The sequence below is a fragment of the Ranitomeya variabilis genome, chromosome 6 (assembly GCF_051348905.1).
Source record: "Ranitomeya variabilis isolate aRanVar5 chromosome 6, aRanVar5.hap1, whole genome shotgun sequence".
NCBI lineage: Eukaryota > Metazoa > Chordata > Amphibia > Anura > Dendrobatidae > Ranitomeya > Ranitomeya variabilis.
This window is the reverse complement of record NC_135237.1, coordinates 556587861-556604207: the sequence shown is the minus strand read 5'-3', so window position 1 is coordinate 556604207 and position 16347 is coordinate 556587861. Positions and strand designations below refer to the sequence as shown.

General features: G+C 44.0%; 1 protein-coding gene across 1 annotated transcript in view; it reads left to right on the top strand.

The window, feature by feature from the left end:
• COL22A1 (collagen type XXII alpha 1 chain) overlaps positions 1 to 16347 on the top strand; it is a 528277-nt gene that overhangs the window by 335625 nt on the left and 176305 nt on the right. Inside the window, exons 30-36 of the mRNA XM_077271275.1 lie at positions 336 to 380; positions 1732 to 1794; positions 4156 to 4209; positions 4622 to 4663; positions 6284 to 6316; positions 8081 to 8134; positions 8752 to 8805. Coding sequence (XP_077127390.1) covers positions 336 to 380; positions 1732 to 1794; positions 4156 to 4209; positions 4622 to 4663; positions 6284 to 6316; positions 8081 to 8134; positions 8752 to 8805 — 345 coding nt within the window. The remainder of the gene's footprint in view (positions 1 to 335; positions 381 to 1731; positions 1795 to 4155; positions 4210 to 4621; positions 4664 to 6283; positions 6317 to 8080; positions 8135 to 8751; positions 8806 to 16347) is intronic.

Here is a 16347-nt window from a genome sequence, read left to right as displayed (position 1 = left end):
AATTGTAAGTGCACAGTGCTGTATAATATGAAGACTGCAATCTATTAAGAGGATAAAAACTTTGATGAGAGGAGGAGGAGGAACAGGAGGAGCAGGAACAGGAGGAGGAGGAGGAGGAGGAGGAGGAGTGCTTCTTTAAAGCCATGCCTTTAGCTGTAAATATATTTATGACCACCAGGTGGCAGTAGATGCTCATTTGTAATAATTGCTCGCCCTATGTACATATTATTATTATCATTGTTGTTGCTTTTGTAATATTATTATTATTTTTTATTATTATTCTTTTATATTTTAGTTTGTATTGATGGTATATTGTGATGTCCTTTGTTTCTCAGGGGCAGCCTGGTGATCGCGGTCTGTCCGGCCGCCCCGGAGACAAGGTAAAAAATAGATTTCTTCAAGGAATTACATGTATCATCATTTCTTTCACTATGTTATAATTAGCCCAGCTGATTACATATAGGAGGCTGTGATGGCCGGCATATTGAATGACGCCATAGTAGAAGATCAGTGCTGAGAGCAGACCACGGACGTATATTACCATTATACCTGTGGCCAATAAACTCGCTTATTCCTTTCAAATCAATATATTCTTATTAAAAGTGTCAGCCCTCATCAAAAAACTCATCCATTGATTGAAGGGTTAATGATCCTCTCGGGTCAGGGAGCAAATGGCGATGTCAGCAGCGGCCGCAAAAATCAATCTGTTAATGGCCCTTTCCTGAAAGATGGAGGCAGCCGGTGATGGCGACGGTAAATTATGTGTTATCCCCCAAATAAAAACATATAAAACTGGGGTCGTCCTCTTCTATCAGCGTCCGTCCAGCTGCTCGCCAGTTACATCATTAGTCATGATGTATCAGGCAATCTCACTCAATTGCCATCGGTACTGTATATTTCTAACAATTGTAATAATTATTATTATTTATGACTACTATTATTATGGCTATTATTTTTAGTATTGCTATTCGTATTTATTATTATTATTATTGTTATTATTATTATTATTATTATTATTATCATTACTTGTACTATTAATATTATTATTACTACTATTACTATTGTTATAATAATAATAATAATAATAATTATTACTATTACTATTATTATGTCTATTATTATTATTATTATTACTACAACTATTATTGTTATTATTATTATTACTATTACTACACTTATTATTACTTATACTATTATTATAATTATTATTACTATTATTATTATTATTATTATTAGTAGTAGTAGTAGTAGTAGTAGTATTTATACTATTATTAATGTTATTATTATTATTATTATTATTATTCTACTTTTATTATTATTATTACTACAACTATTATTATTGCTGCTGCTATTATTATTCATATTATTATTAATACTATTATTATTATTAGTAGTAGTAGTAGTATTTATACTATTTTTAATGTTATTATTATTATTAATATTATTATTATTATTACTGCTATTACTATAATTATTATTACTCTCATTATTATTATCCTTTTACTTTTTAAATATATATTAGTCCATGAAGTTCAAGCTATACCTTAACATGTTGATTTGCAGGAATGTAAAGTCCCATAAGGCACTAATGGTCCGATATTACAGGGAAAATTCCCTCCCGACTCCACATACGGCAATCAGACGAGTTTCCTGGATCAACGTGACAATGCGCCATTTCCAAAATATATATGATCATTATTGTTTATGGCGTTTATTAATATAATTTCTTAGGGTGAAGCTGGTCCTCCAGGATTGTCAGGGGCGGATGGAAAGAAGGGAGACAAAGGTGACCAGGTAACGCTCAAGGGGAAGAAGCGTGGCTCATTGTAGGCTTGTTATTCTTACTATTATTATCAATAGTACTGTTTGTATTAGTAGTAGTACTGATATTTATTAGCGGAGAGTTGTAGTACTGTTATTATTATTGTTACTATTAGTAGTAGAGCTAGTCTTATACAGTGGGTGCGGAAAGTATTCAGACCCATTTACATTTTTCACTCTTTGTTTCGTTGCAGCCATTTGGTAAATTCAAAAAAGTTCATTTTTTCTCATTAATGTACACTCTGCACCTCATCTTGACTGAAAAAAACAGAAATGTAGAATTTTTTGCAAATTTATTAAAAAAGAAAAACTGAAATATCCCATGGTCATAAGTATTCAGCCCCTTTGCTCAGTATTGAGTAAAAGCACCTTTTGAGCTAGTACAGCCATGAGTCTTCTTGGGAATGATGCAACAAGTTTTTCCCACCTGGATTTGGGGATCCTCGGCCATTCTTCCTTGCAGATCCTCTCCAGTTCCATCAGGTTGGATGGTGAACGTTGGTGGACGCCATTTCCAGGTCTCTCCAGAGATGCTCAATTGGGTTTAGGTCAGGGCTGTGGCCGGGCCAGTCAGGAATGGTCACAGAGTTGTTCTGAAGTCATTCCTTTGTTATTTTAGCTGTGTGCTTAGGGTCATTGTCTGGTTGGAAGGTGAACCTTCGGCCAAGTTTGAGGTCCAGAGCACTCTGGAAGAGGTTTTCATCCAGGATATCTCTGTACTTGGCCGCATTCCTGTTTCCTTCAATGACAACCAGTCGTCCTGTCCCTGCAGCTGAAAAACACCCCCATAACATGATGCTGCCTCCACCATGTTTCACTGTTGGGATTGTATTGGGCAGGTGATGAGCAGTGCCTGGTTTTCTCCACCCATACCGCTTAGAATTATCACCAGAAAGGTCTATCTTCATCTCATCACACCAGAGAATCTTATTTCCCATAGTCTGGGAGTCCTTCATTTGTTTCTTAGCAAACTCTATGTGGCTTTCATATGTCTTGCACTGAGGAGAGTCTTCCATCGGGCCACTCAGCCATAAAGGCCGGACTCGTGTCGGGCTGCAGTGTTAGTTGACTTTGTAGAACTTTCTTCAATCACCCTACTGTATCTCTGGAGCTCAACCACAGTGATCTTGGGGTTCTTCTTTACCTCTCTCACCAAGGCTCTTCTCCCACGATTGCTCAGTTTGGCTGGACGGCCAGGTCTAAGAACACTTCTGGTGGTCCCAATCTTCGTCCATTTAAGGATTATGGAGGCCACTGTGCTCTTAGGAACCTTGAGTACTGCAGAAATTCTGTTGTAACCTTGGCCAGATCTGTGCCTTACCACAATTCTGTCTCTGAGCTCCTTGGCCAGTTCCTTTGGCCTCATGATCCTCATTTGGTCTGACATGCACTGTGAGCTGTGAGGTCTTATATATACAGGTGTGCGCCTTTCCTAATCAAGTCCTATCAGTTTAATAAAACACAGCTGGACTCCAACGAAGGAGTAGAACCATCTCAAGGAGGATCACAAGGAAATGGACAGCATGTGACTTATATATGAGTGTCTGAGCAAAGGGCCTAAATACTTGTGACCATGTGATATTTAAGTTTTTCTTTATTAATAAATTTGCAAAGATTTCTACATTTCTGTTTTTTTCAGTCAAAATGGGGTGCAGAGTGATCATTAATGAGAAAAAAATAAACTTTCTTGAATTTACCAAATGGCTGCAATGAAACAAAGAGTGAAAATTTTAAAGGGGTCTGAATACTTTCCGTACCCACTGTATATTATATTTTATAGTAGTAGTTTTATTATCATTAGTAGGACAAGCTGTTATAGTGCTACTATTTCTATTAGTAGCATAAAAGTAATAACTGTGTATTTATATTTTATGACTATAATGTGGTTTGACATTTTCTATTAATATATTTATTTTTACTTCTGAATCTAGCTCTAGGTGAGATAAACCCTTACTAGAAAGTGGCAGCAGGCTAAACATTATGCATGAGTATTTAGTAGTGTAACTGTGAATACAGCTCTGGGCGAGATAAACGCTTCCCGAAAAACAGCATGGAGGACCCCATACATCAGTACTGAGAACTTCCATCAGATTTTTCTGCACTAAAAAATGCTCGTTGTGAATATCATACATGTTTTTTGGCACATTACAGATATCTTACGGATAAGTACGGATCCTTTTTTTTTTTTGGACGACTACATTTTTGATGCAGCGAAATGACCGGATCCGGAGCTGGAATGTTTTATTTATTAATTTAAGATCCCAACAACTGAGATAACGTCTGGACGTGTGAACAGATCCTAACGTTTCATGCATTTCCATTTTACTTTTATAGGGTGAGAGCGGTATTGCCGGACCGTTAGGACCTAAGGGGGATAAAGGAGATAAGGTATTTACATAGGACTGCATAGGTCGGTGTCAGACGCATGTTCTCACCACGTCGCTTTTATATTAATCTGACCATTAATCGAGGACCATTGTGATTCCAGACTGTTACAAGTACATTATTTGTAAATAAAATTCTGAACTCTTTTCTCCTGGTGCCGCTGCTCCCCACAATCTCTGCCAACTGCTCCCCTCCTGTACACGGTGCTGTGCCGCCAACATGATGGCAAGTGCCGCATACAAGAGGCAGCAATCAGAGATGAGAAGTGGCAAAGAGCAGCGGCACAAACGTCAAAAAAAGTATCCATGCGGAGAATAATAGAAAGCTTCTTGTTTTCCCAGTAATTGATATCTAAGGCTCATCATTATTGTTACATTTTGATACATTTACTGACCTCTTGTACGTTGCCCCTTAGGGTTCAGTTGGTCCTCCTGGTGTACCGGGGACGGCCGGGGCAGTAAGTTATGAATAAACCTTCTGTATAATACATCATTATAATGTATTACACATTGTCATCAATTTCCTTTCTTTGCCTTTAAGAGAATCCATCAGTATGACAGATCGACAAAAAGTGACAGTGCGCTCCTCTGATAATATGCACTAGCATAACTCTATGACACCCACTAAACAGATACACAGCACACACAGACATGAGGAAATCTTGCTCACCTGACTCTCTGGAACACATGTCCAGAAATAAAAGCAACATGGGGTCATTATCGTGCAGTACTGAGCAGATTAGTTGGGAATACAGCTCTGGGGTGAAATAATCCCTTACTATAAAGCAGAAGCATTGAGAACCTTATACAGCAGTGTAACTGTGAATCCAGCTCTGGGATGAAATAATCCATTATTATAAAGCAGCTGCATTGAGGACCATATACAGCAGAGTTGCTGTGTATGCAGCTCTGGGGTAAGATAAATTTGTACTAAACAGAAGCAGCATCAATGTCATTATAGAGTAATACTGCACAGTGTAGCTCTGAATTCAGCTCTGGGTTATGATAAATGCTTACTAAAAAGGACCTGCAAGGAGGATATTATACAGCAGTGTAGCTGCAAATCATGCTCTAGGATAAGATAAATGCTTACTAGAAAGCAGCTGCAGGGAGGACATTATTCAGCAGTGTAGCTGCAAATCCAGCTCTAGGATGAGATAAATGCTTACTAGAAAACAGTTTCATGAAGGTCATTATACATCAGTACTGTGTAGTGTAGATGTGAATCCAGCTCTAGATGAGATAACAGTTACAACTAGAAAGCAACATCAACTTCATACAGCAGGACCAAGCAATGTAGCTGTGAATCCAGCTCTAGCATGAGATAAACAGAAAGCTCAGGAGCACCTTGTTTGTGGTTATGGCTATCCCTGCTCACCAGTTCCTTCTCCACAGATTTTAATAGAAAACTGTAACGCGGTCACTCATTTTTTGATCAACACAACGTTGAGCTATTTATTTAATATAGAGAATGATAAGCACAAGAGGTGGGGAGGAAACAAAGTGGCTCATAATTGGAGAAAGAAGCAGGTCTCTCAGATTATACATGTTACTAGGTTTCTTATATTCACTTGTACAATTTACTTAACTTTTTTTTAAAGTGACAGAGACCATCTAAGAGATAACACTCCCCTTCCATCAGCCACCACTAGGGGGAGCTTAGGAGCCTAATACATATTGATATATTACTGACTTCAGTGTATAAACAGCATGCTGTTAGTTCCTGAGCTCCCCCTAGTGGTGACTGCTGGAAGACATCATTGTATCATTTAACTATGTCTCAAAATTCGCAAAATAAAACACCAAGATCCATATATATTGTTCAGACATCGGAATATGCGCAAATCGGCGCTGAGCGTATTCTGCAAAACTGCCGACAGAGGAAATATCTCCGCTCCCATCCATTCACCACAATTTACCAGACAATATGACATAAGATCGACCAAATCTGCGACATACAGACCCTAAACCAGAGGAAATGTGTAGAAGATGTGACCCCATATTATTAACCCCATGCCTCCCAGATCTCCTGTAAATATTGCTAGAAGCTAATATATAATATCTCTGTTTCCTTCCAGACAGAGACTGTGGTCGGCGAGCCCGGACTGCCCGTAAGTATCAGCAACGCCAGCGCTGGACCGTGCGATGTAGCAGAGCTCAGACCCATCCATAATGTGGCAGGGCGAAGAGACGTCCTATCAATCCCCGGATAAAAAGAGCGATCACAAGGCAGAAAGGGCCAAGTGGCAACCTCAGCTCTGCTACGTCTGTCCACAGGAAATGAAAGGGTTACTACAGTATATGTACCTGTGGGGGGGATAACCTGGGCAGCCACCAGTGTGCCACCTATACAAAGCCACCGCCACCACCAATAACAGATAAATGATAGATAGATAGATAGATAGATAGATAGATAGATAGATAAAAGATAGATGATAGATAGATAATAGATAGATAGACTATCTATCTATCTATCTATCTATCTATGTATCTATGTATCTATCATCTATCTATCTATTATCTATCTACTATCTATCTATCTATCTATCATTTATCTATCTGTTATCTGTATATTATCTATCTATCTATCTATCTATCTATCTATGTATCTATGTATCTATCATCTATCTATCTATTATCTATCTACTATCTATCTATCTATCTATCTATCTATCTATCTGTTATCTGTATATTATCTATCTATCTATCTATCTATCTATCTATCTATCTATCTATTATCTATCTATCTATCTATCTATTATCTATCTATCTATGTATCTATCTATCTATCTATCTATCTATCTATTATCTATCTATCTATCTATCTATTATCTATCTATCTATGTATCTATCTATCTATCTATCTATCTATCTATCTATTATCTATCTATCTATCTATTATCTATCTATCTATGTATCTATCTATCTATCTATCTATCTATCTATCTATCTATCTATTATCTTTCTGTCTATGGCCATTGTGCCCCGATAAAAGTTAGTAATCATACTTCCTATAACAATAATTTTCGGGTGCCCCCATAACAGTGATGGCCAGATCTTTGTAAGTTATTCCGTTTCCTTCCCGACTGTTGGGGGTCCGACCTCTGGGACTTTTTGATTCCAAGATAATCAGTCTGAGCCCCCAGGATGGAGACCCTGCAGTCCTGTGTATAATGGGGACAAGCTGCAGATGATCGGCCCCAGTCACTTCCTTTGGACGCTGCACTTTTCTATTTCAGGGATTCTCCTTTTACACGATTGGAGCAGACATTAACCCCGCGCGCCTCCACTGCGGCTAAACCCCCTTATTATGGTTGGGGTCACCGTCCTCATGATCTCTGAAGGGTCCAACTTCTCTACACGAGATACTTTAATAGTGCCTGTAATTCTTACTTCCCACCACATGATGGCGAGAGATGCACTGTCCTTATAATTTACCATAAAGGCGATGTGCAAATCATAGGGAAAAAATATAAGAGAGTGAAAAGATGAAAAAAAAAATTGAAAATCGGTGTCTGTCTTTCAATTCTTCACTTAGAGGGTTTCTTTAATGTCAGAAAACTTTCAAGTAGTTCTAATGAAAGAAGCCGGGTATTACTCACCCTCCCCGGGTCCGGCGCAGAGTCTCCTCTGTTGTTGGCAGCGCTGGAGCTCAGCCGCTTGTGTCTTTTACATGGGCAGAGCCGATGAGCTCAGTTATTAACCGCAGCACTGAAGACAAACAGCAAGAAACGGGGGCAACTGGACCAGGTGAGGGTGAGAAAATAACCTTTTTCATTATTTTAAAACTGGCAGAAAGTTTTGCTGAAAAGTTTTTTTTAATTAGACCACCCCTTTAAGAACTTGCAATAATGGAAAATTGTCCTTGCTCCTAGGGAATTCCTGGAGAAAAGGGGGAAAAAGGAGAAGAAGGAAATCCCGGAGAAGCGGTGAGCCACCCGTCTATATAATACGGTCATATCTTTTCCCAAATTTTAAGGGGTTTCCTTATCACCTTTATTGTGTAAAGTTACAAAGTCCTTGATAAGAAAAAGTAACTTAGTAACTTATCTCTTATTAAATATCCTCTCCTCTCCGCGATTTTCACTTCTATTGGTCACTGCACTTTTTTTTTTGTCAATTATACTTAGAACTTACTGAGAATCCATCAGTGAGCTCCATCCGACCGGGAGTTTTGTAACTGTTCTGTTATTTTCTCAGCTGATGTATGACCACATCAGAGTTCAGCTCAGCTTTGTTGTGGTCCGTGGTCAAAAATCAGCTAAAAGGAGATCAGACATTATTGAGTTATCAAATCTGTCATCAGAGCTCACTTACCGATACTTAGTCAACTCATTCTGCATCTAGCAATGGACAGCGCAGAGACTGTAAAAGCAACAATTTTTGTAAAATTGATTTTTTAGATACCCCAAATACCTGCATTTTAAACATAAAAAAAATAAAAAATTCCCCTCGTAGGCTTCCTGTAGCCGCCCTGTAATAATACTATATACTACAACTCCTATCATTCGTTACATTACATCTTCTTTATATTTTTTTTTTACAGGGACCACATGGACTGACTGGAGACGTGGGCCCCATTGGACCTATAGGGCCACAGGTATGTAAATAAAAAAGGTCATGGGCATGTATTGGCTTTCTTTACAGTATATGATTGGTCTGCTGCTGTGAACTACAACCCTCATCACCTGCTGAGCCATAAGTATCTGATGAATTATCAACGTATTCTACTTAGTTAAGGAACGTCACGGTCATATTAATCTATCCCTATAATGAGCTGCTCCTCCCCAAAAATGTAAAATTAGGCTAATCCAACCAGCCACCGCCTGCCATAAGCTAGCGGAACAACGAGGGCAGGGTATAGGACCGTGTGCAGACTGGGCGCCAACCAGCCACTGCCTGCCATAAGCTAGCGGCACAATGCGGGCAGGGTATAAAACCGTGTGCAGACTGGACGCCAACCAGCCACTGCCTGCCATAAGCTAGCGGCACAACGAGGGCAGGGTATAAAACCGTGTGCAGACTGGACGCCAACCAGCCACTGCCTGCCATAAGCTAGCGGCACAACGAGGGCAGGGTATAGGACCGTGTGCAGACTGGACGCCAACCAGCCACTGCCTGCCATAAGCTAGCGGCACAACGAGGGCAGGGAATAGGACCGTGTGCAGACTGGATGCCAACCAGCCACTGCCTGCCATAAGCTAGTAGCACAATAAGGGCAGGGTATAGGACCGTGTACAGACTGGACGCCAACCAGCCACTGCCTGCCATAAGCTAGCGGCACAATGAGAGCAGGGTATAGGACCATGTGCAGACTGGACGCCAACCAGCCACTGCCTGCCATAAGCTAGCGGCACAATGAGGGCAGGGTATAAAACCGTGTGCAGACTGGACGCCATCCAGCCACTGCCTGCCATAAGCTAGCGGCACAACGAGGGCAGGGTATAGGACCGTGTGCAGACTGGATGCCAACCAGCCACTGCCTGCCATAAGCTAGCGGCACAATGAGGGCAGGGTATAGGACAGTGTGCAGACTGGACGGCAACCAGCCACCGCCTGCCATATGCTAGCGGCACAATGAGGGCAGGGTATAGGACCGTGTGCAGACTGGATGCTAACCAGACACCACCTGCCATATGCTAGCAGCACAATGAGGGCAGGGTATAGGACCGTGTGCAGACTGGACACAAACCAGCCTCCGCCTGCCATATGCTAGCGGCACAACGAGGGCAGAGTATAGGACCGTGTGCAGACTGGACGCCAACCAGACACCGCCTGCCATAAGCTAGCAGCACAATGAGGGCAGGGTATAAGACTGTGTGCAGACTGGATGCCAACCAGACACCGCCTGCCATAAGCTAGCGGCACAATGAGGGCAGGGTATAGGACCATGTGCAGACTAGATGCCAATCAGCCACCGCCTGCCATAAGCTAGCGGCACAATGAGGGCAGGGTATAGGACCATGTGCAGACTGGACGCCAACCAGCTACCGCCTGCCATAAGCTAGCGACACAATGAGGACAGGGTATATGACCGTGTGCAGACTGGACGCCAACCAGCCACCGCCTGCCATAAGCTAGTGGTACAACGAGGGCAGGATATAGGACCGTGTGCAGACTGAACACCAACAAGCCACCGCCTACTATAAGCTGGCGGCACAATGACGGCAGGGTATAGGACCGTGTGCAGACTGGACGCCAACCAGACAACGCCTGCCATAAGCTAGCGGCACAATGAGGGCAGGGTATAGGACCGTGTGCAGACTGGACGCCAACCAGACACCGCCTGCCATAAGCTAGCAGCACAATGAGGGCAAGGTATAGGACCGTGTGCAGACTGGACGCCAACCAGACACCGCCTGCCATAAGCTAGTGGCACAATGAGGGTAGGGTATAGGACCATGTGCAGACTGGACGCCAACCAGACACCGCCTGCCATAAGCTAGTGGCACAACGAGGGCAGGGTATAGGACCGTGTGCAGACTGGATGCCAACAAACTACTACCGCCTACTATAAGCTAGCGGCACAATGAGGGCAGGGTATAGGACCGTGTGCAGACTGGACGCCAACCAGTCACCGCCTGCAATATGCTACCGGCACAATGAGGGCAGGGTATAGGACAGTGTGCAGACTGGACGCCAACCAGACACCGCCTGCCATAAGCTAGCGGCACAATGAGGGCAGGGTATAGGACCGTGTGCAGACTGGACGCCAACCAGACACCGCCTGCCATAAGCTAGCGGCACAATGAGGGTAGGGTATAGAACCGTGTGCAGACTGGACGCCAACCAGACACCGCCTGCCATATGCTAGCGGCACAATGAGGGCAGGGTATAGGACCGTGTGCAGACTGGATGCTAACCAGCCACCGCCTGCCATAAGCTAGCGGCACAATGAGAGCAGGGTATAGGACCGTGTGCAGACTGGACGCCAACCAGCCACCGCCTGCCATATGCTAGCGGCACAATGAGGGCAGGGTATAGGACCGTGTGCAGACTGGACGCCAACCAGACACCGCCTGCCATATGCTAGCGGCACAATGAGGGCAGGGTATAGGACCATGTGCAGACTGGATGCTAACCAGCCACCGCCTGCCATAAGCTAGCGGCACAATGAGGGCAGGGTATAGGACCGTGTGCAGACTGGACGCCAACCAGCCACCGCCTGCCATAAGCTAGCGGCACAACGAGGGCAGGGTATAGGACCGTGTGCAGACTGAACGCCAACCAGCCACCGCCTGCCATAAGCTAGCACCACAATGAGGGCAGGGTATAGGACCGTGTGCAGACTGAACGCCAACCAGCCACCGCCTGCCATAAGCTAGCGGCACAATGAGGGCAGGGTATAGGACTGTGTGCAGACTGGACGCCAACCAGACACTGCCTGCCATAAGCTAGCGGCACAATGAGGGCAGTGTATAGGACCGTGTGCAGACTGAACGCCAACCAGCCACCGCCTGCCATAAGCTAGCGGCACAATGAGGGCAGGGTATAGGACCGTGTGCAGACTGGACGCCAACCAGACACCGCCTGCCATAAGCTAGCAGCACAATGAGGGCAAGGTATAGGACCGTGTGCAGACTGGACGCCAACCAGACACCGCCTGCCATAAGCTAGTGGCACAATGAGGGCAGGGTATAGGACCATGTGCAGACTGGATGCCAACAAACTACCACCGCCTACTATAAGCTAGCGGCACAATGAGGGCAGGGTATAGGACCGTGTGCAGACTGGACGCCAACCATACACCGCCTGCAATATGCTACCGGCACAATGAGGGCAGGGTATAGGACAGTGTGCAGACTGGACGCCAACCAGACACCGCCTGCCATAAGCTAGCGGCACAATGAGGGCAGGGTATAGGACCGTGTGCAGACTGGATGCTAACCAGCCACCGCCTGCCATAAGCTAGCGGCACAATGAGAGCAGGGTATAGGACCGTGTGCAGACTGGACGCCAACCAGCCACCGCCTGCCATATGCTAGCGGCACAATGAGGGCAGGGTATAGGACCGTGTGCAGACTGGACGCCAACCAGACACTGCCTGCCATATGTTAGCGACACAATGAGGACAGGGTATAGGACCGTGTGCAGACTGGATGCCAACCAGCCTCAGCCTGCCATAAGCTAGCGGCACAATGATGGCAGGGTATAGGACCGTGTGCAGACTGGACGCCAACCAGCCACCGCCTGCCATAAGCTAGCGGCACAATGAGGGCAGTGTATAGGTACGTGTGCAGACTGAACGCCAACCAGCCACCGCCTGCCATAAGCTAGCGGCACAATGAGGGCAGTGTATAGGACCGTGTGCAGACTGGACGCCAACCAGACACTGCCTGCCATATGTTAGCGACACAATGAGGACAGGGTATAGGACCATGTGCAGACTGGACGCCAACCAGACACTGCCTGCCATAAGCTAGCGGCACAATGAGTGCAGGGTATAGGACTGTGTGCAGACTGGACGCCAACCAGCCACCGCCTGCCATATGTTAGCAACACAATGAGGACAGGGTATAGGACCGTGTGCAGACTGGACGCCAACCAGACACTGCCTGCCATAAGCTAGCGGCACAATGAGGGCAGGGTATAGGACTGTGTGCAGACTGGACGCCAACCAGCCACCGCCTGCCATATGTTAGCGACACAATGAGGACAGGGTATAGGACCGTGTGCAGACTGGACGCCAACCAGCCACCGCCTGCCATAAGCTAGCGGCACAATGAGGGCAGTGTATAGGTACGTGTGCAGACTGAACGCCAACCAGCCACCGCCTGCCATAAGCTAGCGGCACAATGAGGGCAGTGTATAGGACCGTGTGCAGACTGGACGCCAACCAGACACTGCCTGCCATATGTTAGCGACACAATGAGGACAGGGTATAGGACCGTGTGCAGACTGGACGCCAACCAGACACTGCCTGCCATAAGCTAGCGGCACAATGAGGGCAGGGTATAGGACTGTGTGCAGACTGGACGCCAACCAGCCACCGCCTGCCATATGTTAGCGACACAATGAGGACAGGGTATAGGACTGTGTGCAGACTGGACGCCAACCAGCCACCGCCTGCCATAAGCTAGCGGCACAATGAGGGCAGGGTATAGGACCGAGTGCAGACTGAACGCCAACCAGCCACCGCCTGCCATATGTTAGCGACACAATGAAGTCAGGGTATAGGACCGTGTGCAGACTGGACGCCAACCAGCCACCGCCTGCCGTATACTAGTACCTGTTAGACACCAAGCCGGGAAAAGAGTTTTTATACTAAAGGGCCACAAACCCCCAAATATCAGCTTATTCGAGGAGCATCTGATACCTGCGAGGCCATCTCAGCTCAGCCGCTACTATGACTACACACCGCAGTATACAGCATCGGACAACCACGGCTCTCAAAAAAGTATTTGAAAAGTGAAAAAAAAAAGTTTTCAAAGAGTAACCTCTGTTCATAAATCAATAGAACACATGAAATAAGAAAGTTTGTAATATATCTTATCAGAGAAATCTGCTGCTTTCTCCTCCTGGACAGATTCATTCTCAATATGTGTTCAGAGAAGACAAATATTCACATCATTGAAATCAAATTTTAAAATCCCCATCTGCGAATTCCTAAGGCGTGAAAGAGGAGAAGCTAGAGGCAGACACAGACATTCTGCTGCAAGATCTCCTGAAACAACAGCTACACTTCTCCATAGAACTTTATAAGCACCAAGTGTCATCTCCTATGAAAGAGGGAAGTGCTAGAGGCAGACACAGACATTCTGCTGCAAGTTCTCCTGAAATGACAGTTATACTTTTCCATAGAACTTTATAAGCACCAAGTGTCATCTCCTATGAAAGAGGGAAGTGCTAGAGGCAGACACAGACATTCTGCTGCAAGTTCTTCTCAAATGTCAGTTATACTTCCCCATAGAACTTTATCAGCACCAATTGTCATATCCTAGGAAGAAGGGAGGAGCTAGAGGAAGACTCATACATTTTTCTGCAAGTGCTCCTGAAAAGAGTTACACTTCTCCATAGAAATTTATGAGCACCAACTGTCATTTTCAGTGAAGGAGGAAGGAGCTATAGGCCGGCACAAATATTCTGCTGCAAGTTCTCCAGAAATGACAGTTATACTTCTCCATAGAATTTTATAAGCACCAACTGTCATTTCCCACGAAGGAGGGAGGAGCTGGAGGCAGGCACAGACATTTTTCTGCAAGTTCTCCTGAAATGACAGTTACCCTTCTCCATAGAACTTTATAACCACCAACTGTCATCTCCTATGAAAGAGGGAAGTGCTAGCGGCAGACACAGACACTCTGCTGCAAGTTCTCCTGAAATGACAGTTTTACTTCTCTATAGAACTTTATAAGCCCCAACTGCCATCTCCGGTCTCAGTAACGGGAGAATCTGTTTTCATTGAGTGCAGATTTTTACCTGTGAGTTGAGAACTTTAAATGAAAGGTAGAGAAATAAGTGATATATTCTGATAAGATATAAAGATTTTTATTTTCACAGGCACTATTGATTTATGAAAAAAACAACAATAAATAAATAAAGCTTTGGTAACTTTTTAAATGTGTATGAAAACTGTTAAAGAACCGTAAAAATTCATATCCCGATCCTTCCCCCATCTAAAAAAAAATATATATTTAAAAATATAAAAATATTTGGTATCGACACATCTGTAAATCTATCAAACTATTAAGATGTTTAACGCATTTGTTGAAGGTCGTAAAGCAGGAAAAAAAAATGAGATGCCAGAATTACCTTATTTTTTTTGTGTCCGCTCTTACCCCTGAAAAAATGCAATTAAAAGCAAGAAAAAAAAAGTGTACCCCAGATAATACAGTGATTTCACATGGCTAAGTTATGGGTCTCAGAGGATAACGACACAAACCAAATTTTAATTTTTTTTTGCAAATTTCTGAAAATGCTCTTACCACTTAAATATACATGTATATATATAAATATATTAATATATATGTGGTAAATAAAATATAAATATAAATGTAGTAAATATATATATATATATATATATATATATATATGTGTGTATATATATATATATATATATATATATATATATATATATATATATATATATATATATATATATATAGTAGAGCTGTTATACAAATCTGAAATAAAACAAGCCTTCTAACAGCGAAGTCGAGAAAAAAACAAAAAAGTTATGGCACTTGGAAAAAGTGAGGGGACAAAGATGAAGGGCCAAAAATTAAAATTCACCAGGATGGGACTAAAGAACTCAGCTCAAATACTGGATATGGGCAAAAAGTGGATTTGTAGATATAAAGCGTCTGGTGCGCGGCGGCCTCATATCTGTACATTACTGAGGCTTGTGATTTGGGATATAGATCAGGACTTCACATGTAGCTATTCCTCACATAGGAGATCCTGTTCCTACCAGGATAGAATCGAGGACTGGGACTTGCAGGCTTGTGAATTGCCGTCATGTCCTGCTAAGGCTACTTTCACACTAGCGTCGGGCTCGGCCCGTCGCAGTGCGTCAGGCCGAGGTTCCCGACGCTAGAGTTGTCTCCGCCGCACAACGGGGGCAGCGGATGCATTTTTCCAGCGCATCCGCTGCCCCATTGTGAGGTGCGGGGAAGTGCGGGGAGGTGGGGGCGGAGTTCCGGCCGTGCATGCGCGGTCGGAAAAAGCGGACCGTCGGGAGCAAAAAACGTTACATGTAACGTTTTTTGCTCCCGGCGGACCGCCACAACACGGCGCAACCGTCTCACGACGGTTGCGACGTGTGGCAATCCGTCACAATGTGTCGCTAATGTTAGTCAATGGAGAAAAAACGCATCCTGCAAGCACTTTTGCAGGATGCGTTTTTTCTGCAAAACGATGCATTGTGACAGATTGCAGTTAACGCTAGTGTGAAAGTAGCCTTAGTCTCGCTCCTAGACATAAGTAAATATGGGATTATGTGTCTGATCAGCATCTTAATGCATCTTCATAACAGCGAGGTCACCGATCTGCAGCCAGGAGCCGAGCTCACGGGGGTCACCATTATTAAGTGAAGTCTACTGCCACAACGACTCTATTACAATGCACTGCGCTCCTCGGTCAGGATCGGTGCTCGCTGAACATTTGGGTCAGTGTGTACGGTGAATTTAACTAAAATCACTTG